Genomic DNA, 17,249 nt, shown 5'->3' with positions numbered 1-17,249 from the left:
CCTAAAAGTACGTATATATTTAGCTTTAATAGATCATGTCTAGAGAATGAAAAGGAAAATTTATTAATACATTTGTTATATAAAAATCTTAAAATTCAAGACTAAATTAAGATTAAATAAAAGATGGTTGAGATATTTATAGGCTTATGACAACGTACGTACTGTTTATGCATTATAATTAAAGATGATGCAGACGTTTATCGACGTTCTATAGAGATTGAGAGTCCTATTCCATGTATTAAATATTACAAACTTTATTGCAACATTTATAATACATACATGTATGCAAGATGGCTAAAGTGTTACAGATATCTCGGGAACCATAAAAATGTATGATGTTGTTAAAAAGGTATTCATGTTTGCAAAATGTACGTTTATAAAAGTAGAAAATTTTGTTATACGTTTGATGGTGGAATGAATCACGTAGAGTTAAAGGAAACGATAGACGCTTTAAACAAGAACAAGTACTAGGAACGCCATAACGCAGCGCTTAAAAATTTACGAGATAACACGAAACATAAATTATACAATACACACGTACCCTCGTTCTCGTGCTAGAAAAAATGTCAGCTTTTGTCAAACAGAGTACGTAATTTAACGCAGTCGCGAGCACAAGTGTGTTTGTTAGCTAGGAATAATTTTGGACGCTGACGCGCGTTTTCGCGTTTTGAAACAATGGCGCGTCGCGCAGTTCCGGCCTTCCGGCCGCCATGGGAGCCAGCTGCCCCAGGATCGGCTCTCGGCTCGTGACGTAAGGAGCCGCGACGGGGGCCGGCCAATCGGCGGGACGGACCGCGCGCGACGGCCGCGACGCGTGCCGGGCGGCGGGCGGTCTGGGGCGGTCGCCGCGCGCGCCACCGGTACCGGGGTGGTCATTTCCGTTTTCGATTCCGACGTCATCCAACTCCGAAAGCCCGTGTGTTTTGTGTTTCTTTGGGGCCACGATGATTATCGCTAATTTAACGTAAGTACGCGGCACGTCGCGCTGGCTCGCCCGGACCGTCCGGACGTGTTCGCGCGGCCCCCGGGAACCCGCACGGCCGCACGTCCCGCGTGCTCCGTGACGCTTTACGATCAGCCGCGCGCGACCGATACTCCGTGTCGACCACGGCCAGGACGACCGCTCCGATTCGTCTGTTTGGTGTTTGGTCTCTGTTTACCGGTCGTCTGTCGCGCCCCTCGCGTTTCCGTCGCTCCCGATTCGGCATTTTCATTCGACATATTAACACGAACGGTCCCCGTCCCCGGGGCTGGGTCCGTCCCACCATCATGGGGGACCGGTCCTCTCGCGTGCTCGCGAGAGAGGCCAGCCGGCGCGGAGCGGCGTGAACGCGTGAACGCGTGAACGCGTCAACATCAATCTCCCGACAGTCCCGACGTGCGCGTCAACAAAGTAAATGGCGCCCCGGCTCCGACCGCTCCCTCGAACGTCCGACGCGACGCCTTCTTCGCTGTTCTTCGCCCTTCCGCACGGCCGGTCCACGGGACACGGCCACACGGGGAACGGGGACACAGATGATAGAGATAGAAATTTCTCGCTTGCCATTGTCATTTCGTTGAGAAGGAGTGGGAAAGAACGGGGCGGGGACGTGGAGAGGGGAAGAGGGACGTACGTTACGAGGCAGCGAGTCTTGCGAGCCAAATAAATTATGCCGCTTGATTTCTCCCCCTTTTTTTTTATTTATTAGTACTTGTAAAATGTAAAATCAGGAATGTTAAGCAAATGGAGTTGTCGTTGGTTGTCGTCGTCTAACAGCTGACCGTGATAGAGCTCGTTTGGTCACGGTCGAGACTGTATGGACTCTGGACAATCAAATCTATTAGAAACAGATTTTTCCAAGTATCTGCTACAAATCTTGTTCGACAGAATATTAACAGAAATATAACATAATCTCAAATCTGTTAACGGAAGATGATACGTGCTCCGTGCTCGAGTGCGACAACTGAGCAGAGTTTGCTGTTTCGTAATATTATATTTAAATAGTTTTATCTTGATGGTTACAAAACGATGTATAGAGCGTAGACTTTGCTCGGTTGCCGCTGACAAACTGCTACGAGACTGCTGACTGCCAATACTTTGCTCACTGAGAACGCATGTAACATCGACAACCTCTTTACCAACTTTCTATTGATATCGCTTCTGAGAATACCGTACCACGTCTTTTCTTTTGCAGATTGAAACTTTTGAACGTGGAATTAGGTTTCTTCATGTCTTAAAACATTTCAAAAACATACCGACCATAAAAGAGCAAACATCGTGCTGGTCTTAAGACAGAAAAATAAGCAACCTATAAAGATAGTAAAAAAGCTATTGTGTACATAAAGAAAAACTGAAGCAAACTTAACGTGACTCGTGACTGGAGTATACACGTCGGAAATATTAAAAACATGGGCATTCAAGACTTGCAAACTTTCCTGGACAGCACGTGCGTACAAGGGGGATCTATACCTGTAGACTTGTTGAAAATAGCGCGTATGGTCGCTCAAAAATCACAGCGCACGCGTGTGATTAAAGGACAGCAGCTGCATAATTTCGGTAAATTGAGACTGGTTCTCGACGGAGAATGTTGCTTGGATCGATTGTACGGTGGATTTTTCTCAGGTAAATAATAAAATAACATACTTTGGAAAATTCTTATTCTTGAATTCTTACGAAGAACATTCAGTTTAAATATTAATAATATTATTACTAAAAATACAGATTGGGCTTGTGGTGGACAATGGAACCGTATGCTTCAATTTCTTGCTGTTCTTATACAAGCAATGGAAATGTCGGGTTTGGAGGTAGCTGTATTCTTCAATGGATGTTTCGAACCTCTTCGGAGAGCAGATTGGGTGCAACATCAGTTGCAAGTACGCGCTAAAGTTAATAATGTAAGTTCGTTGCACAGTTGACGTACATTTTCAAATCACGTGTATGTGGACAGCACGTCAAATTTATCAAGTCTTTTTAAAATATTAAGGTCTTGAAACATATAACAACAAAAGGTACGCCGCCACCGAAAATCTGGTGGACTCCTCCTGTATGTTTAAGGACCAGTTTACGTATGGCTCTCAGGCATCTGAATGTCACAGTTGTAAGTTGATAAATATCTGTCTTTGTTTTTTTTTTTTTTATCATATCTTTGCATTTGCAGTTGAAATATTAATTAAAACGTGGTAGAGTAGTGTACGTTGCTTACAATAATTTTAAAAATCTATAAAACGTTACCTAATCCAACATTATTACTATTTTAACAGTTGAGTAGCATGGACGACCATCACCAAGAAGTCATTGCTTATTGTCGTGAGAATACGTACAATGGACTGATAGCTGATGATGCGGAATACGCTGCATTCGATCCTCCACGTTATTTCTCATCCGAACAATTAAAACTTACGTACAAGGTACGGTATTTTTCAGTACGAAAAATAATGTATTTTGTGTGCTACGTTACAGCGTCCAACGACTATATATATATATATATATATATATATTTTTTTTTTATATTATAGGGTTCTCTCGATACAAAAGAATATATGCTTTCTGAACTCACTAAAGCTCTCAACATACCATCTGACAGACTGTGCATATTGGCAGCTTTACTTGGAAATTACATATTGACCGAAAACGACTTGACCGATTTTTACAAAAATAACAATATTAGCACCAACGTGCTGAATAAGACAAGCGTTGAACAAATGATTAAAATAATTGCGACGTTTGTCAAGGAACTTCCATCTGCAGAATTGGACGTGGTCTCGCAAAAGGTGTTTGGTTCCGTCTCCGATCCAAGATGTTCAAAATTGAGACAATCTGTTCAATACTATTTAAACGGAACAAAAGAGGGATTTTTGCATTATAAGCCTGTGAAACCGACAAAAAGTGAGTGCTTTTTAATATTAACGTTTTCTCCAAATACCATCTCATTATTAGATACGTCCAATATATTTCAAACGTGGGATATACTATTGGAGAATATTTTCTATTCATAAACATTGTTTTACACAAAGAAAGTAAACGTTTTAGCTTTTAAAATAGAATTCTAAAAACTGAACATAGAAGTAGATGGTACGTGCATATATATCTATATATTGTTAGCTTTAGTTTTAATGAAGTTTATATTGAAAATAAGTATTAAAAAACTTATTTTTTTCAGTCCATAAACTGGATTCCAAACCGAGCACACAGACTCACGCAAACTTATCCGACATACCATCAGGTTCGGAAGGTGATTCTACGTTGGAGACGTCGAGATTTGCCTCTGAAACTTTGGAAAGCGAACGTGAAAGTTTGAACGCGTACAAACAGGCAACGGCTAATGCAAAGACGGCGCCGCAAATTGTGATCGATCCACCTGGTATTCAAGGTCACGGAGATGTCGATGCCATACGTACAGAGGAAGAGCAAAGTATGTCGGTTTAAAAAAAGAAAAAAAATTCGACGGCTTTTGTCTATGATTTATTAATATTCCATTTTAAATGTCTGGAATTTTTTAAGCAGGCGACGGACATGTCATCAATGGTACTCACAATCTCTTGATAAGCTCGTCAAGTTCGAGTAGTAGCTCCTCGGCGACATCGCCATCTCATGCAACAGCCGCATCTGCGAGACAACCGGAGAACGCGACTAGCATTCCTACTACATCACCAGAAGTTATGCGTACCGCCTCGGAACGTCATCAGAAGGGGCTTATGTCACCGTACATCTATCAAATTCTCATCGCTGGTGAAATCAAATTACCGGTTCTTCTAGAAGACGAGAATCACCGTGAATTTCCTTCTATTCATGTGATTTATAGACCAATTCGACAAATGGTGTACGCAATTCTTTTTAATCTCCATCACCGGATGTATCTAGCTACGAAAAGTAAAGAAAAAGGTGGTAAGTACGATGTTGGTTTTACAAATTATGGAGATTCGCGCGTCTTTTTGTATTAAATTTTTATTTTGCAAATTTATTCAAACAGATAGTGAACAGGTTGAGATACCGGATGTAATAATAAAAGAGTGGGTATGGTCCAAGTCCAATCCATATCAGACTCCTGACGTAGTGAAAGCAGAGCAGATCGGCTGGGGCGTGCCTACGATTCAACGTTTGTGGTTTGGGTAAGTGGTTTTATATCGATTAAATTAGATATACATAATACGATTGTGGATTACGTATAGAATTACGTAACTTTCTGTAGACTCGCATAAGTTTTATAAACTGACAAAGTTTCCTGTTCTTTAGCACAGTCATAGATGATAAGCGGCGGAGACTTAGGGGTTTCCTGACTTGTATGAGATCAGACACGCCTCTCATGCTAAATACTTCATACGTACCGCAACATCTACTGGTCATGGCCTGTGTTTTAAGGTAAACATCAAATGTGCTTATTTCAGTCGCTTTTACCAAAATTTTCTTTTTGAAACTAATGTTGGAATTAATTTGATTAACAAATGTTTTTTTTACGTGTTCTTTTCGTAGATACATTATGTCTTTTTCTGACAAAATAAAAATCTTGCGCCGTCAGGAGTTAGACGCTTTCATTGCGCAAGCCTTTTCACCCGAGCTTATGAATGCTCAGTATTTGCAGGATTTGCAGGTAAAATAAACATATCGTACAATTTTTTTACACTACAGCAATATTGGTTCAGGCAGTGTTTGAATAGGCTGACATTTAATATGTCATCTGTATACAGCTTCCATTAGTGACATCACGCGGTGTACAACTGGCTACTTTATTCATGGCTGGTGTCGAGACCGCATTGTTAGCGAACGATGCTTGTGGCGCGCCGATTCCATGGTTAATGTGCTGTCCTTGGCTTTACTTTGACGGAAAATTGTTCCATCATACGTTGGCTCGTGCTACTATCGCCAAAAACTTATTGGAATTATGCAGCGGTCATATCGACCGCGTTGTAAAGGTCGAGAGGATGAGAAAAGCTATACTTGAGGGAATTAACGTTGTGTTTGCACGACCACCTTTACCCGTCACACCAGGTATATCATATTTTTCTCAGCCATGCATTAATGTTTTCTCCTTCTTTATTTATCCGTCTCTACGTAGGACGTAGTTTTTCGAAACTCTTGACTCTTTACGTTCTCTTATTAATCTCTTTTCTCATAATAATAATACGTATTATTATTAGGGCGCTATAGTCTTTGAGTCTTGGCCTTCTGAATTAAAATCTGAAGGTTTCTTTTCCTCAACAGTTAGGTTACTAACAAATTAAAAGATTGTTAGATTCACACCCAACTTCTATCTTGGAGGATCATTACAAATTTAAAATCCGTATGATAATAGTATGTGAAATGAGAAATCAAATCCGAAACTTTCAATTACACGTACCACATTCACCACTCTCACACAGAGTAACGCGCGGTATCTCTTATCTTTTATAAACCGAGTTAAATATATAAAGTGAGAGTCGGGATTGAATCTCAAGACCTGACGCGTACAAATCGATGTGGAGTACGGCCCCCAGCCATTACGTGAAAAGAAAAAAGTGAAAAAGAGAAAAAGAATTAATATAACAACTTGTATAGATATAGTGCCGATATCACAGTCTCCGCGTAACATGATCCTCCGATTAAACTCACTCTGCATCTCTTTCTAACTGTCTCCCTAGAAAGAGACGAAGAGTGAGTTTAATCGGAGAATCACGTTACGCGGAGACTGTGATATCGGCCCTACGTGGTACAGTTTATTTGATAGGTAAAAGTTCGAGTTATACGTTCGAGTTATACGTACCCTTATCCGATGTTTTTTTCTCTTCATTAAGAACTCTTCCAGTTTCCTTAGCATCCTATGATCTTTCATAATAGGATGTTTTCGGATGGAAGTAGAACAAAGGCAGCTAATGTTGCTTCGTGAGGTTCATCAATATAACCCTACGAATCTCAAAACTGCGATAAAATATCCCGATAATGTGATGCACGTGATAAATTTTTTTATATGAAACAAACGTGCTGTACATAAGAAAATATATTTGTTATATGCACGCAGATTAATATGTAACAAAAAGCAATGCTACGCGTATTAAGAACTACGAATCTCTTTGTAACAAAACGTACTCTTACGTAACATTTTCTTCTTTGTCCATAATATATAATTTTTATCCTCTCGTTTACGTGACATTTATAATAATTTTACTTATTATTATCACAGGTATTCGTGTATCAGTTCCCTCCAATATTTTGCCTGCTAGCTGTACCATTAATGACGGGTTAATGCGCGGTCGTGGCAGTGGCACGTTACCGCAACGCGGTTTAATGCGTCGTCCAATCCCTTCGCGTGGTGGTCAACTGGAAATCGCTGGTGTCGTAGTTGGTCAATGGGGCCCGAATTATGGACAGCCTGGTCGACTTCCGCAACCCTTGCAGGGGCACCCACGTGGGCGAATTCCACCGCAGGTAAGATATAACAACATATTTCAATAGGGTATGTGTCGTGCACGTTCATAACGATGGCTCGATATCGTTGCGTGTATATGGAGTAAGAAGCACACGATGACGATATTCTGGACAGATTTTAGGGGAACGTTCGAGATATTGAGTAGTCCGCTTTCACTATTTAACGTCGCTGGCGTGATCGGATAATACGTGCATTTAGGAGGGACATCACGTAAATCAATTTAATGCAGAGTTACTTGCTTATATAGTTTTTATATAGTTTTTATATGTAGACATTCGACACATCATGGAAATAAATCGACGTATGTATTTGAGAATGTATATTTTAAGCGGAGGATAGATACGTTATCCTCGTTATGCGGCTTTATACGTGTTGCTTTATTAGAATGAAAAAGAACGTATTTTGACATTTATATTTACATAATGTTTTTTTTGTAGATTGCGATTTTGTATTATCGCATGTTTTTTTATATGTAATATGGACACTGTTAAAATAAAGGTTTCTATATATATTTTAATTCAGAGTATTATAACTGGTGTTCCTTTATATATATATATTCTTTTTAGGTAATACATATATTATCTCTTTTCGAGGTAGTCTTTCAATAAAACAAAGCATGTATTTCTGAAGCATGTAGGTATTTAAATAACTAAACGATGTAATAAAATCATATAAAATTGCATATACAGTTATATATAAAATATTGTAGATAAAAACATTACTTATCTATTTTTAAAAATTACGTGTCTTTTCGAGAACGATACGTATAACACTATATATTCTTTTTTTGCCTCGTATTCTTATACCTAATAGATAATTCAAGTTATATACACGTGTGTATTTGTAATTTACGTATTCAACGTATATCGTTATATCGTAACTTTTATCGATATAGAAATATGATTTTACACATATATACCATTATTAAAAACTAAAATTAATATTTGTGAGGAATTTAACAAGGTAAAAGTACGCGCGCGTGTGTATGAGTCGTTTTTCATTTTTTGGAAAATTTTAAGACAAATATTACTTGAATAAAAAAATGCTGAATCTAATGTAAAATAATGAATTTTGGTCATACGTATTGATAAAAAGTAAGTTGTTTCGACTCTTCTGCAGCGTGTTCTCATAAGACGTTAACTTTTGAAATATGACGTTCCACGTTACTTCAGATTAATTTACCTTTTCTGCATTTGACGTGGATTTAGTTTGCGTTATTTCTTGTCAAAATATAAATAACTTTGACGATTTCTTGAGGATACTATATAAGACACGTGTTATACGTCTGTCTAATTTTATTTACGTGAGAAAAAGATAAATTTACATAAATATATATTTTAAAATGTAATTTAAAATGAGAAATAATATAAATTAGACGAGACATGTAACCATTTTAAAAACCTGTAGTATGTATTATGATTTAAATATATCGGACTATATTAAACGTCGCCGTCAGACGTTGGAACATACCATAGCGTGCTTAAGTGGGAAATGAACATTTTGGGCTTTTTTTTTATACAACTCGAAAAATGAAGTTTAAACGATCTGTGTTCATATAACACTTTCTTGTTTTGAATTTCTAGGTTTTCCTTCTGAAACATTGACCTAGAAATCATTCTTAGAGTATATTATAGTATTTTATTTAGACAATGACGTTTATATGTATTATAATTAAGATAACGTGTGTGTTGTAGGTAACTTCTATTGGTGGACTTAAATACGGTCTTCCTCGTGGATTTAATCCGATAAGCCGACCGACGTTTCAAACACGCGGGGCTACCCGTGCTCCGATCGCTGGACGTGGCAAAAAGACTCAAATGAAGGTAAAAATATCTTGTAGGTAAACGAGAAAAATATCGGCGGTGATGAAAACACGAAATCGAATTTGGAATCCTTACCGGAGAACTTAAACCGATAACGTTTTTGCGTGTTGAGTAAAGTTGAACACACGGAAATAACACGCCGAGCTAATCTGACATACATTCACAAATAAACGTAATTTAAACGTAATTTGTAAGGTGACTATAAGTATTTCTGAAATTTTTGTAGGCGTATAAGACGAGAAAAATATCTAGCGCGAGTACGTAGCTTGAAAACTTTATTTATTTTTTGCTTACCGAGAGATTGTTCTTATCATTGAGATGCTCCGGGTCTTATGCACTACGACTCTTCTGCTCGTCTGCGTATTTCTTAATGTACGCTTTTACGAAAATGTGAAATATTACATTTTACAAGAGAACATATATCTAAAAAATATGTGCTTCTTATTATCTTATATTTTATCTATATTGCAGTATATTTAAATCTCATCGAAATCGAGAGAAAGGATACGTTGATATGTTTTCTAGTAATATATAGAAATTTTAAATATATTTTTATTAATTATTTAGGTGTCTAGCAAAAAGAAAACTACTATTAAGAAGACCAAGGAAACTGAGAAGAAAGACAGCAAGGGGCGTGGTATTACTGTTGATGGAATTACTGCGTATAAGTGAGTGTTTGAAGCTTTTTTTTATCCTAAAGTACATCGCCACATGTACTTCATAATCAAATATTTATTGATCTTTGCGGCACAAGAAAATCTTTGGCTTCATCATACTCATTTTATAAAGAACTTGTCTCTCTCTCTCTTTGATAATATATTTTTAATCAATTTAATTTTTATTTAACGAAATACGTGTATAGATTATATAGATGTAATATAACGACTTGTATACGTGTATACTTTGTTTTCAGTGAAACTCAAACCGACAACGCTCGTGCACTACTGACAAAAGACGCACTGCCAGTACCAGGTCAGTTTGATGATGCAGTAGAGAATGGTAAAGGCATGGAAAAGGGACAAGGCGACGCACCGCTCGTTACTGCGGTTGCCACGGAAAATTAGATATAAAAGAAAAACTTCTCGAAAAATGACTGTACGCCCAAATAATGACTCAAGACTGTTAACAATCTACTTATATATTCTGAGCACGTGTGCACCAGTAACATTTAAATATCGATTTTCGAACGTGTTACACAAAAGTTTTTGTTACGTCTTACGTACAAAATTTAATATTATTACATTAAATTAATTATTAATTTAGATCAAAATTTTTTGGCTGATACTTTTCGGGGAAATCTGTATATTATCCGCAGATTATACGGCTTATCAAAAACGTTATTCCAACTAGACTTGATCAAATACTCTGTTACCATTTGATATCAGACAATGTAGAGCAGATTTATAATCGGTAACAGTTATCATGACTTGGAATTATATGAAATTTATTTGCACGTATCTGGCTTTTTTTTTAAATTAAAACTAATATAGAAGTTTAATACATTAATAAGAAATTAATGTAAAATATATTGAAGAAAACAGTTTTTTTATCTTCAAAACATTGATAGCTATTTAAAAACTCTGTCTCTGTCTCTAAATGTTACATGCACACGAGCTCTAAAGCTCTGATGGGTCCAAAATATTGATCTAATAATAGGCGACAAGAAATCTTTACTTACGGTGTCTCGATAGCACGCGGCACGATGTAAAGATTTTACCCGTTATTGACGTATGCGATATATGATGTCCTCACTGCCAAACGTACCACTCTGTATAAGATAGAAAGACAAAAAATCGTGCTTGTGCTAAAAAAAATGCGAGCGAGCTAACCTTGCTCGGCGTACCATGGAATGGAACTCGACTGATTAGTGTATGCGTGCGCTAATTTTACTACTCAGAACAAATCGTCTCAGCTGCTATAAGTATTTAATTCTTAAGAAGTGTGATTATTTTTTTTACATGAAAATATATATTTTCCGGTATTATATGAAATGCTCGCTACGATGTATCTCAGTGCGTCGATCTGATCGACAAGGGAAGTAGTCTGATATACACATGGACACATATATATATACGCCATATTACACATGATAGCGCATACGTGATTTTTGTAGATAAAAACGATGTCAGACGGGACACTGAGATAGTCCGTAGCACATGGAGACTGATGCTTTTCATATAGGTAAAATATATATTTATATATATACATATATTATTTAGATTAGAGTTCTCATGCATATATATTATACGTAAGTTGTGCCTGTGTAAAGCGTGTAAATGTATTGTACCTGAGTACGAGTGCATGAGAGAAAATTGTGCATGATTAGAGCGTGTGCACGTACAAGAATGAATGAGAGAGAAAGAGGGAAAAGGAGAACGAGAGTAAGAGTAAGAATGAGAGCGAGTGAAAGCGAGAGCAAAAGAGAGAGAGAGAGGAGGCGAGAGTGAGAAAGAGAGAGAGAGAGAGAGAGAGCCACGATAATGATGTACATAAACGTGGCAATACATCGTTATTATATCGTTATAAACACGTATAAATACGGATATATTTACCGTATGTATATGTGTGTACGTGATCTAGATCATATATTTATTTGCGTTGGAGACGTGTGCGAACGGGTTTCTCGAATGGAATTTAAGGTTTAGATACGATACTGTTTCTATCTAACAACAGACTTGAGGCTTATCATAAGGGTGTCTAATATAAGAGATTGTTGAGAAGTAATCCTTATAATATGCCTCATATTGTTTAGAAAATATGCTACACTACGGTGCATATATGGTATAATTTGTTAGTTCTAAAACCATTAGAAGCATTTAGTTTATTAAGTTTATATTAACACTATATTATAATATATAACAACATATTATATATATAAAAATTAATTTTATATGATAAACAAGTTTATATTTGTGACGGAAATTGAATGATACACGTTTCATATTATAAATATATAATATTATCATATTATATATAATATTTATATTATAATACGTGTATAATATGAGATGTATATATTAAATCAATTTCGACATTTTAGTTTGATGAAAATTGACATAACACATAAAATGTCACAACGTGGTTGTTAAATAAAATATTTAAGGAAAGAATTAATTTTATTACGTTTAAAAAAGAAAACGAGCTTCTGGGCGCACGTCTAGTGTAGCATATTTCGAAAAACATTTTTCGTTTAATTGTACATATGAACAGTTGCTTTATAAGTGACGTAGTGTGCGTGATATGCTGTATATATACAGAATCTAGATGCGTTGATGTTTATTACGCATCGGAATAGGAGATGATTATGTTAAAAATATGCTATTTATGTGTAGAATAGTCTAAAAGACTTTCTACCAAAGATCATCGGAGTTTAAAAGAGATAAAACGAGGGTTCTTTTATCAATAGAAATGATATATAACAGCGAAATAACAAGACAGCACGACAGAACACGATTATTAAAATAAGTAACAAAGACGAGGCAGACACATGTCTAAGACGTGTGTACGAAGGTGATTAAAGCGAGTAAAAAGAGAAAACCATTTATTGAGATAATATAATGAGATATGATGATAAGATAAAATGTTATATTTTTGTAGATTTGTTATTGCGTAAAATGCATTAGGACAATGAGAACCTTAATATAATTTGAGTAAAGTGACAGTTGACGAGTCTGAGAATAGTTAAAGGAGCAACATCATCCTGTGAGAGAGATGGAGTGAGAGAAAGAGGGGGGAGGGGGTGAAGAAAGACAGACGAAAGTGCTTTAAATGGCATGTTAAGAAAATGACATCCGCGGATAAATTTGCCGAAAAGAAGAAAAAAAAGAAACGAATCCCATGTTCTCCTACATTTCCAAAGCTCTCAGTTTCCTGAGTTGCATGTAGGAACAGGAAAGAAAAAAAAAAAGATATGTAACGTATATATGAATAACAGAGAAATGAATTATAACATAATATAATGTCAGGTTCGATGTGCGCGCAGAGTATAAGTGGAAATACGTCGACTGTTTTACGCGATGCATATGCGAAGTAATCAACGTTTGCTTAACACGTATTTGTCTCGACGAGCGTCTGTAAATCATACGTTTCACGGATAAATGTAATATGATTTTTGTAATCATTCGAGTCTCATAACACGTGCGATTAGCGTACGAACGCTTACGATTACTTTGCAAGGTACGTTGCAATGCACTAAATATCGATCGCCAATACGATGTTCCTTTCTAAAGGTAAATTTCGAGACGTGACAAAGCCGCGTTCGTTTCGAACGCGTACACACATGTTGCACACATAAATACATATAACACGTACTAGAAGCCGACCTTCTTGAATCTGACGAAATACGACGTTGAGAGTAAAACGCCACTTTACGCTTTTACGTAAAGATAGATGATTTTCTTTCTGAGAAATCGAACTCTTATTGATATAATACCGGATATAAAACAAATAAAGACATAAATAACGAACGTATGCAACGTGAACAGTTGCCGCTGCTACTGATACGAGTATGCAACAATAATAATAACGTGAAATAATTTAATGTAAACGCGAAGCGTACGGCAAAAGCCGAAAAAACGAAAAAAAAGAAAAAGAGAATTTACATTTGAATATACAACAGAAAGCAGAAATATTGAAAACAAGGAAACTCGCATAAAGCATTAACGACGTAAAAAACAGGCGCGCAAGCCGCCTGCTTTTTGTTGTACGAAGTAGAAAAGTGGGGCCCACGAAAGTCGTCTATGATAATACCGTAACATACCGTTAAAAGTTATAAATAATCTATCGTATTTATGAAGTAACAATCTATAATGATCTTTGAAACATTGTGTGTTGTGAACAGATAATTAATAACAGGAAAACAAATTTATTGTATACACCAAGTAAATACTAAATTCTCGATAATCTTGCTGGAATGACAAAACGACTGTCGTGTAACGAAGAAACGGTTGATTGAATCGCGCGGACGTCATTTTAGATCGACGTGTCGCGCGCGTTAATATACGAGACGTCGTTGCGAAATATAACGCGCTCGATTTTTCCAAAGGAAACGGCTACGTCTCATTTCGTTTCGACGCTACTTTTCTAGCACGGAGTATTAAACGATGTACCGCCGAGTATAGGATTCACGTTACGTAACACTTGCAAACATGTATTCACAAACAGTTGAATCCTTTATTCAGAAGAAAAAGTCCCGCTTTCTTACACATCTCTATATAAGTTACCGTCCTCTTTCTTTTATACCTTATAGTGCCTTAGGTTGCCCCGCGAGAATCTTGAAAGAAAAAAGATTGATGTTTAATTTCAATAACTTGTTTTAAATGGTAGTTGAGGTTGAGGGGAGGAAAAAGGAAGAAGAAAAAAAAACGTGTATTATATATTACGTTTCGCGTATTCTTTAGATGTGTACGCGACGAGAGAGAGAGACGGGCATCGTGTCACATATATGTATACCCGCGTGTTTTTCCTTATCTTTTAACTTCTAACCGCCGTAGCCTGTACCGAGTAGAATCGATTTTTTCATAGCGATCCGACGTTATAAGCATACGAACGAAAGAGAGGGGCCAGCTTCCGGGTTGCGCCCTCGACACTCTAAAATTTTAAGTTTTCTCCTTAACGTAGCTTTGCTTATATACGTAATATGAGATATAAACTAAAGTAACGAGATAGAGCGAACGCGCAAGTAATAATGTAATAAAGTAAAAAGATTAAAAAAAGAAAAAAAGATATCGATGTAGATGAAGAAAAAAAAACGCATGTGGGCCCCGAGACACACACCTTATAATATTCTTATTAAATATTACATAACGTATAATACTACGCTATTATTTTTCATAGGGGAGGAAAAGATTACCCGCATACGCGCGATAACATGTGTATATTTGATAATCATTAGTACGTTTGTTTTCTCCGTTTTCTTTTCTTTTTTTTTTACTTTCTCTTATATCCGAAGAAAGGAAAAATGTAACGACGCGAAAGCGCATGGGATATATTAATTATATATATATATAAAGATGAACGAAATATACGCCTATTACACATTTATGTGGATGTATCTGTGTGAGAGAAGAGAAACGCCCTTTCAAGCTTTTCAACTTGAGGCACGTGCACCGTGTTTCGGAATAGTCGCCTGTCGCTCGAGTTTCCGGTTTTACGAAGGGGAAAGAAGGGTGGGAGAGGAAGAGGGCGGATGATCGTTCGTTGATCCGAAAGAACTGTACATGCGCTCAGCTGTTATTGATAATTATATAATTTGACTTGGATGGGTCGGTCAGCGGTGGCGATCACGATCTGTGAATTCGTTTCGAATCACACCTTTTTCTGAAGCACCATTCCAGTGCCCCCCGACCGATGTGCTATTATCGGATAGAATCTATCAAGTAGAATGAGAAGCCTTTTTTTTCGCACGAAGAAGAAAATTATATTTGTAGCACGTCGCGTGCCGTGATATAATCGATTAACCGAGGGAGATCGCCACGTCGTACGTAGCCGATCCATTCGCGGTCCTCGCATTTAATATAAACGCAGCTGTATTGATGTATTCTTGTTGGATTATTAATACCATTGTAAACGATTTACTGTTGTAACATATATCCACGTCATGTCTGGTGTCGAGCAGAGCTGATTCTGATGCTTTCGCTAGTTCGAGACGAGTCGAGGGATCGCGCGCGTAAATTTCCGAGTAACTCTATTATTCGTACGACTTCCGTGATCCTGGAAGGGTTGTTGCACGATTTGGGGAAAAAAAAGGAAGCCAAGAGGGGAAAAGAGAACAAAGAGAATCAGTGCTGACGAGAACACGAGGCAGAACCGAAAAAAGAAAAGATTATCGTAACTCTAAAGACACATTTAATCTACTTTTAAAAACTGATACATATTTGGAGAGTAGCAGGTAAAATAATTAATATAAATGTAGTGGCAACTCTATATAATATTACTGCAAAGAGAGAGAAAAAAAAAGATATGTACGAATGATTATTCAAAGTATAAAATGCGAAACGCACTCTTAATGGATGTTATAACGATTTAGAAACTACTTAAATTGCATTATTGATACTCGCTGTAAATCTGACTTTTGGAGCGCAAGTGCTCTGCGCTCTTCTCGTGCCTCGCGAGCCATCGCATCGGCTAACGTGCGGAAATTTTCCCGGGAGAGAAAGCGAGAGCAGAGCACGTGATCCAATTGGCAGATAAATTCAAGTTTCCTCCTTTTTTTCAAGAGCATAATATTTAACCCTTTATTTATCTTCTACGAACGCAACCTCTCACAACACACATACACACGCGAAATTAGAATATTTAAAGTTTTGTAGAGTCCTCCGCGTTCAGTTTATAAAGTAGCCCTGCGCGGCATGTTGTGCAGCTTTTGTAAAAGATAACAAACTTTCAATCGAGTCCTGTAAGAAAGCTCTTAGCACGAGTAGGGAGGAGAGAGAGAGAGAGAGAGAGAGAGAGAGAGAGGGAGGCGAGAGATTCGGATATGGTTGGCTGATATTTTCGAAAGTTTAATGATTTATTGAAAACGTGTTGTCATGTCTTAAATACAATTAAAAGAATATGAAAAAATTACATCCTGAGCGAGTACTTTACTTCCTGAGAGCGTACGTCCTCCTATATTATTGCAACTACAGATTATCCGCTTACAATGCTCCATCGCGCGATGTTGATACAAATAATATAATTTCTTTTGAAATCTTCGTTTGATTCTTCTCGATGTGAGGAAGAATCCTTTTTGACCCAGTTCTGTCGCTCCTCCAGAATTAAACTGTCCTTTTTTTTCATTTGTAAATAGTTTATGTTCTATAGTTATATATCACGCGTACGTTCTTTCGGAACATATGTCATATATTTATTTTCTTAATTATCTACGTATATTTATCCCGTCTTGTATGATATATCATTCGAGTGTTTGAAATTCACAAATTCTTTCTCCTTCAATTCATATAATTTTTCATTACGCATTTGTTTTGCAGCACATATTCTATGTCTGTGTTTCACTTTACGTGTTCAATGAGATGAATATTGAGGACAACGTCACAACGTGTTCCTT

At 37.1% G+C, this 17,249-nt stretch overlaps 1 protein-coding gene across 4 annotated transcripts; it reads left to right on the top strand.

The window, feature by feature from the left end:
* The first annotated feature begins 806 nt into the window (after nucleotides 1-806).
* LOC139815532 (constitutive coactivator of PPAR-gamma-like protein 1 homolog) lies at nucleotides 807-16,768 on the top strand. 4 transcript variants are annotated; one of them, XM_071782497.1, is made up of 16 exons: nucleotides 807-964; nucleotides 2,175-2,602; nucleotides 2,702-2,874; nucleotides 2,964-3,077; nucleotides 3,241-3,387; nucleotides 3,496-3,865; nucleotides 4,140-4,391; nucleotides 4,484-4,864; nucleotides 4,950-5,088; nucleotides 5,213-5,338; nucleotides 5,450-5,567; nucleotides 5,665-5,965; nucleotides 7,134-7,378; nucleotides 9,074-9,202; nucleotides 9,770-9,870; nucleotides 10,116-16,768. In XM_071782497.1, the coding sequence occupies exons 2-16, from the start codon at nucleotides 2,389-2,391 to the stop codon at nucleotides 10,264-10,266; spliced, it is 2,961 nt and encodes a 986-aa protein (XP_071638598.1). In that variant the 5' UTR covers nucleotides 807-964; nucleotides 2,175-2,388; the 3' UTR covers nucleotides 10,267-16,768. The 4 variants fall into 4 exon arrangements, with proteins under 4 accessions (XP_071638598.1, XP_071638597.1, XP_071638599.1 ...); XM_071782496.1 differs by having other exon boundaries at nucleotides 4,481-4,864; XM_071782498.1 differs by lacking the exons at nucleotides 9,074-9,202; nucleotides 9,770-9,870; nucleotides 10,116-16,768 and adding an exon at nucleotides 7,494-7,896 and having other exon boundaries at nucleotides 4,481-4,864.
* Nucleotides 16,769-17,249: the final 481 nt, after the last annotated feature.

The sequence above is a fragment of the Temnothorax longispinosus genome, chromosome 7 (assembly GCF_030848805.1).
Source record: "Temnothorax longispinosus isolate EJ_2023e chromosome 7, Tlon_JGU_v1, whole genome shotgun sequence".
NCBI classification, from domain to species: domain Eukaryota; kingdom Metazoa; phylum Arthropoda; class Insecta; order Hymenoptera; family Formicidae; genus Temnothorax; species Temnothorax longispinosus.
The sequence above is the reverse complement of the archived record's forward strand: the minus strand, read 5'-3'. Positions and strand labels throughout refer to the sequence as shown.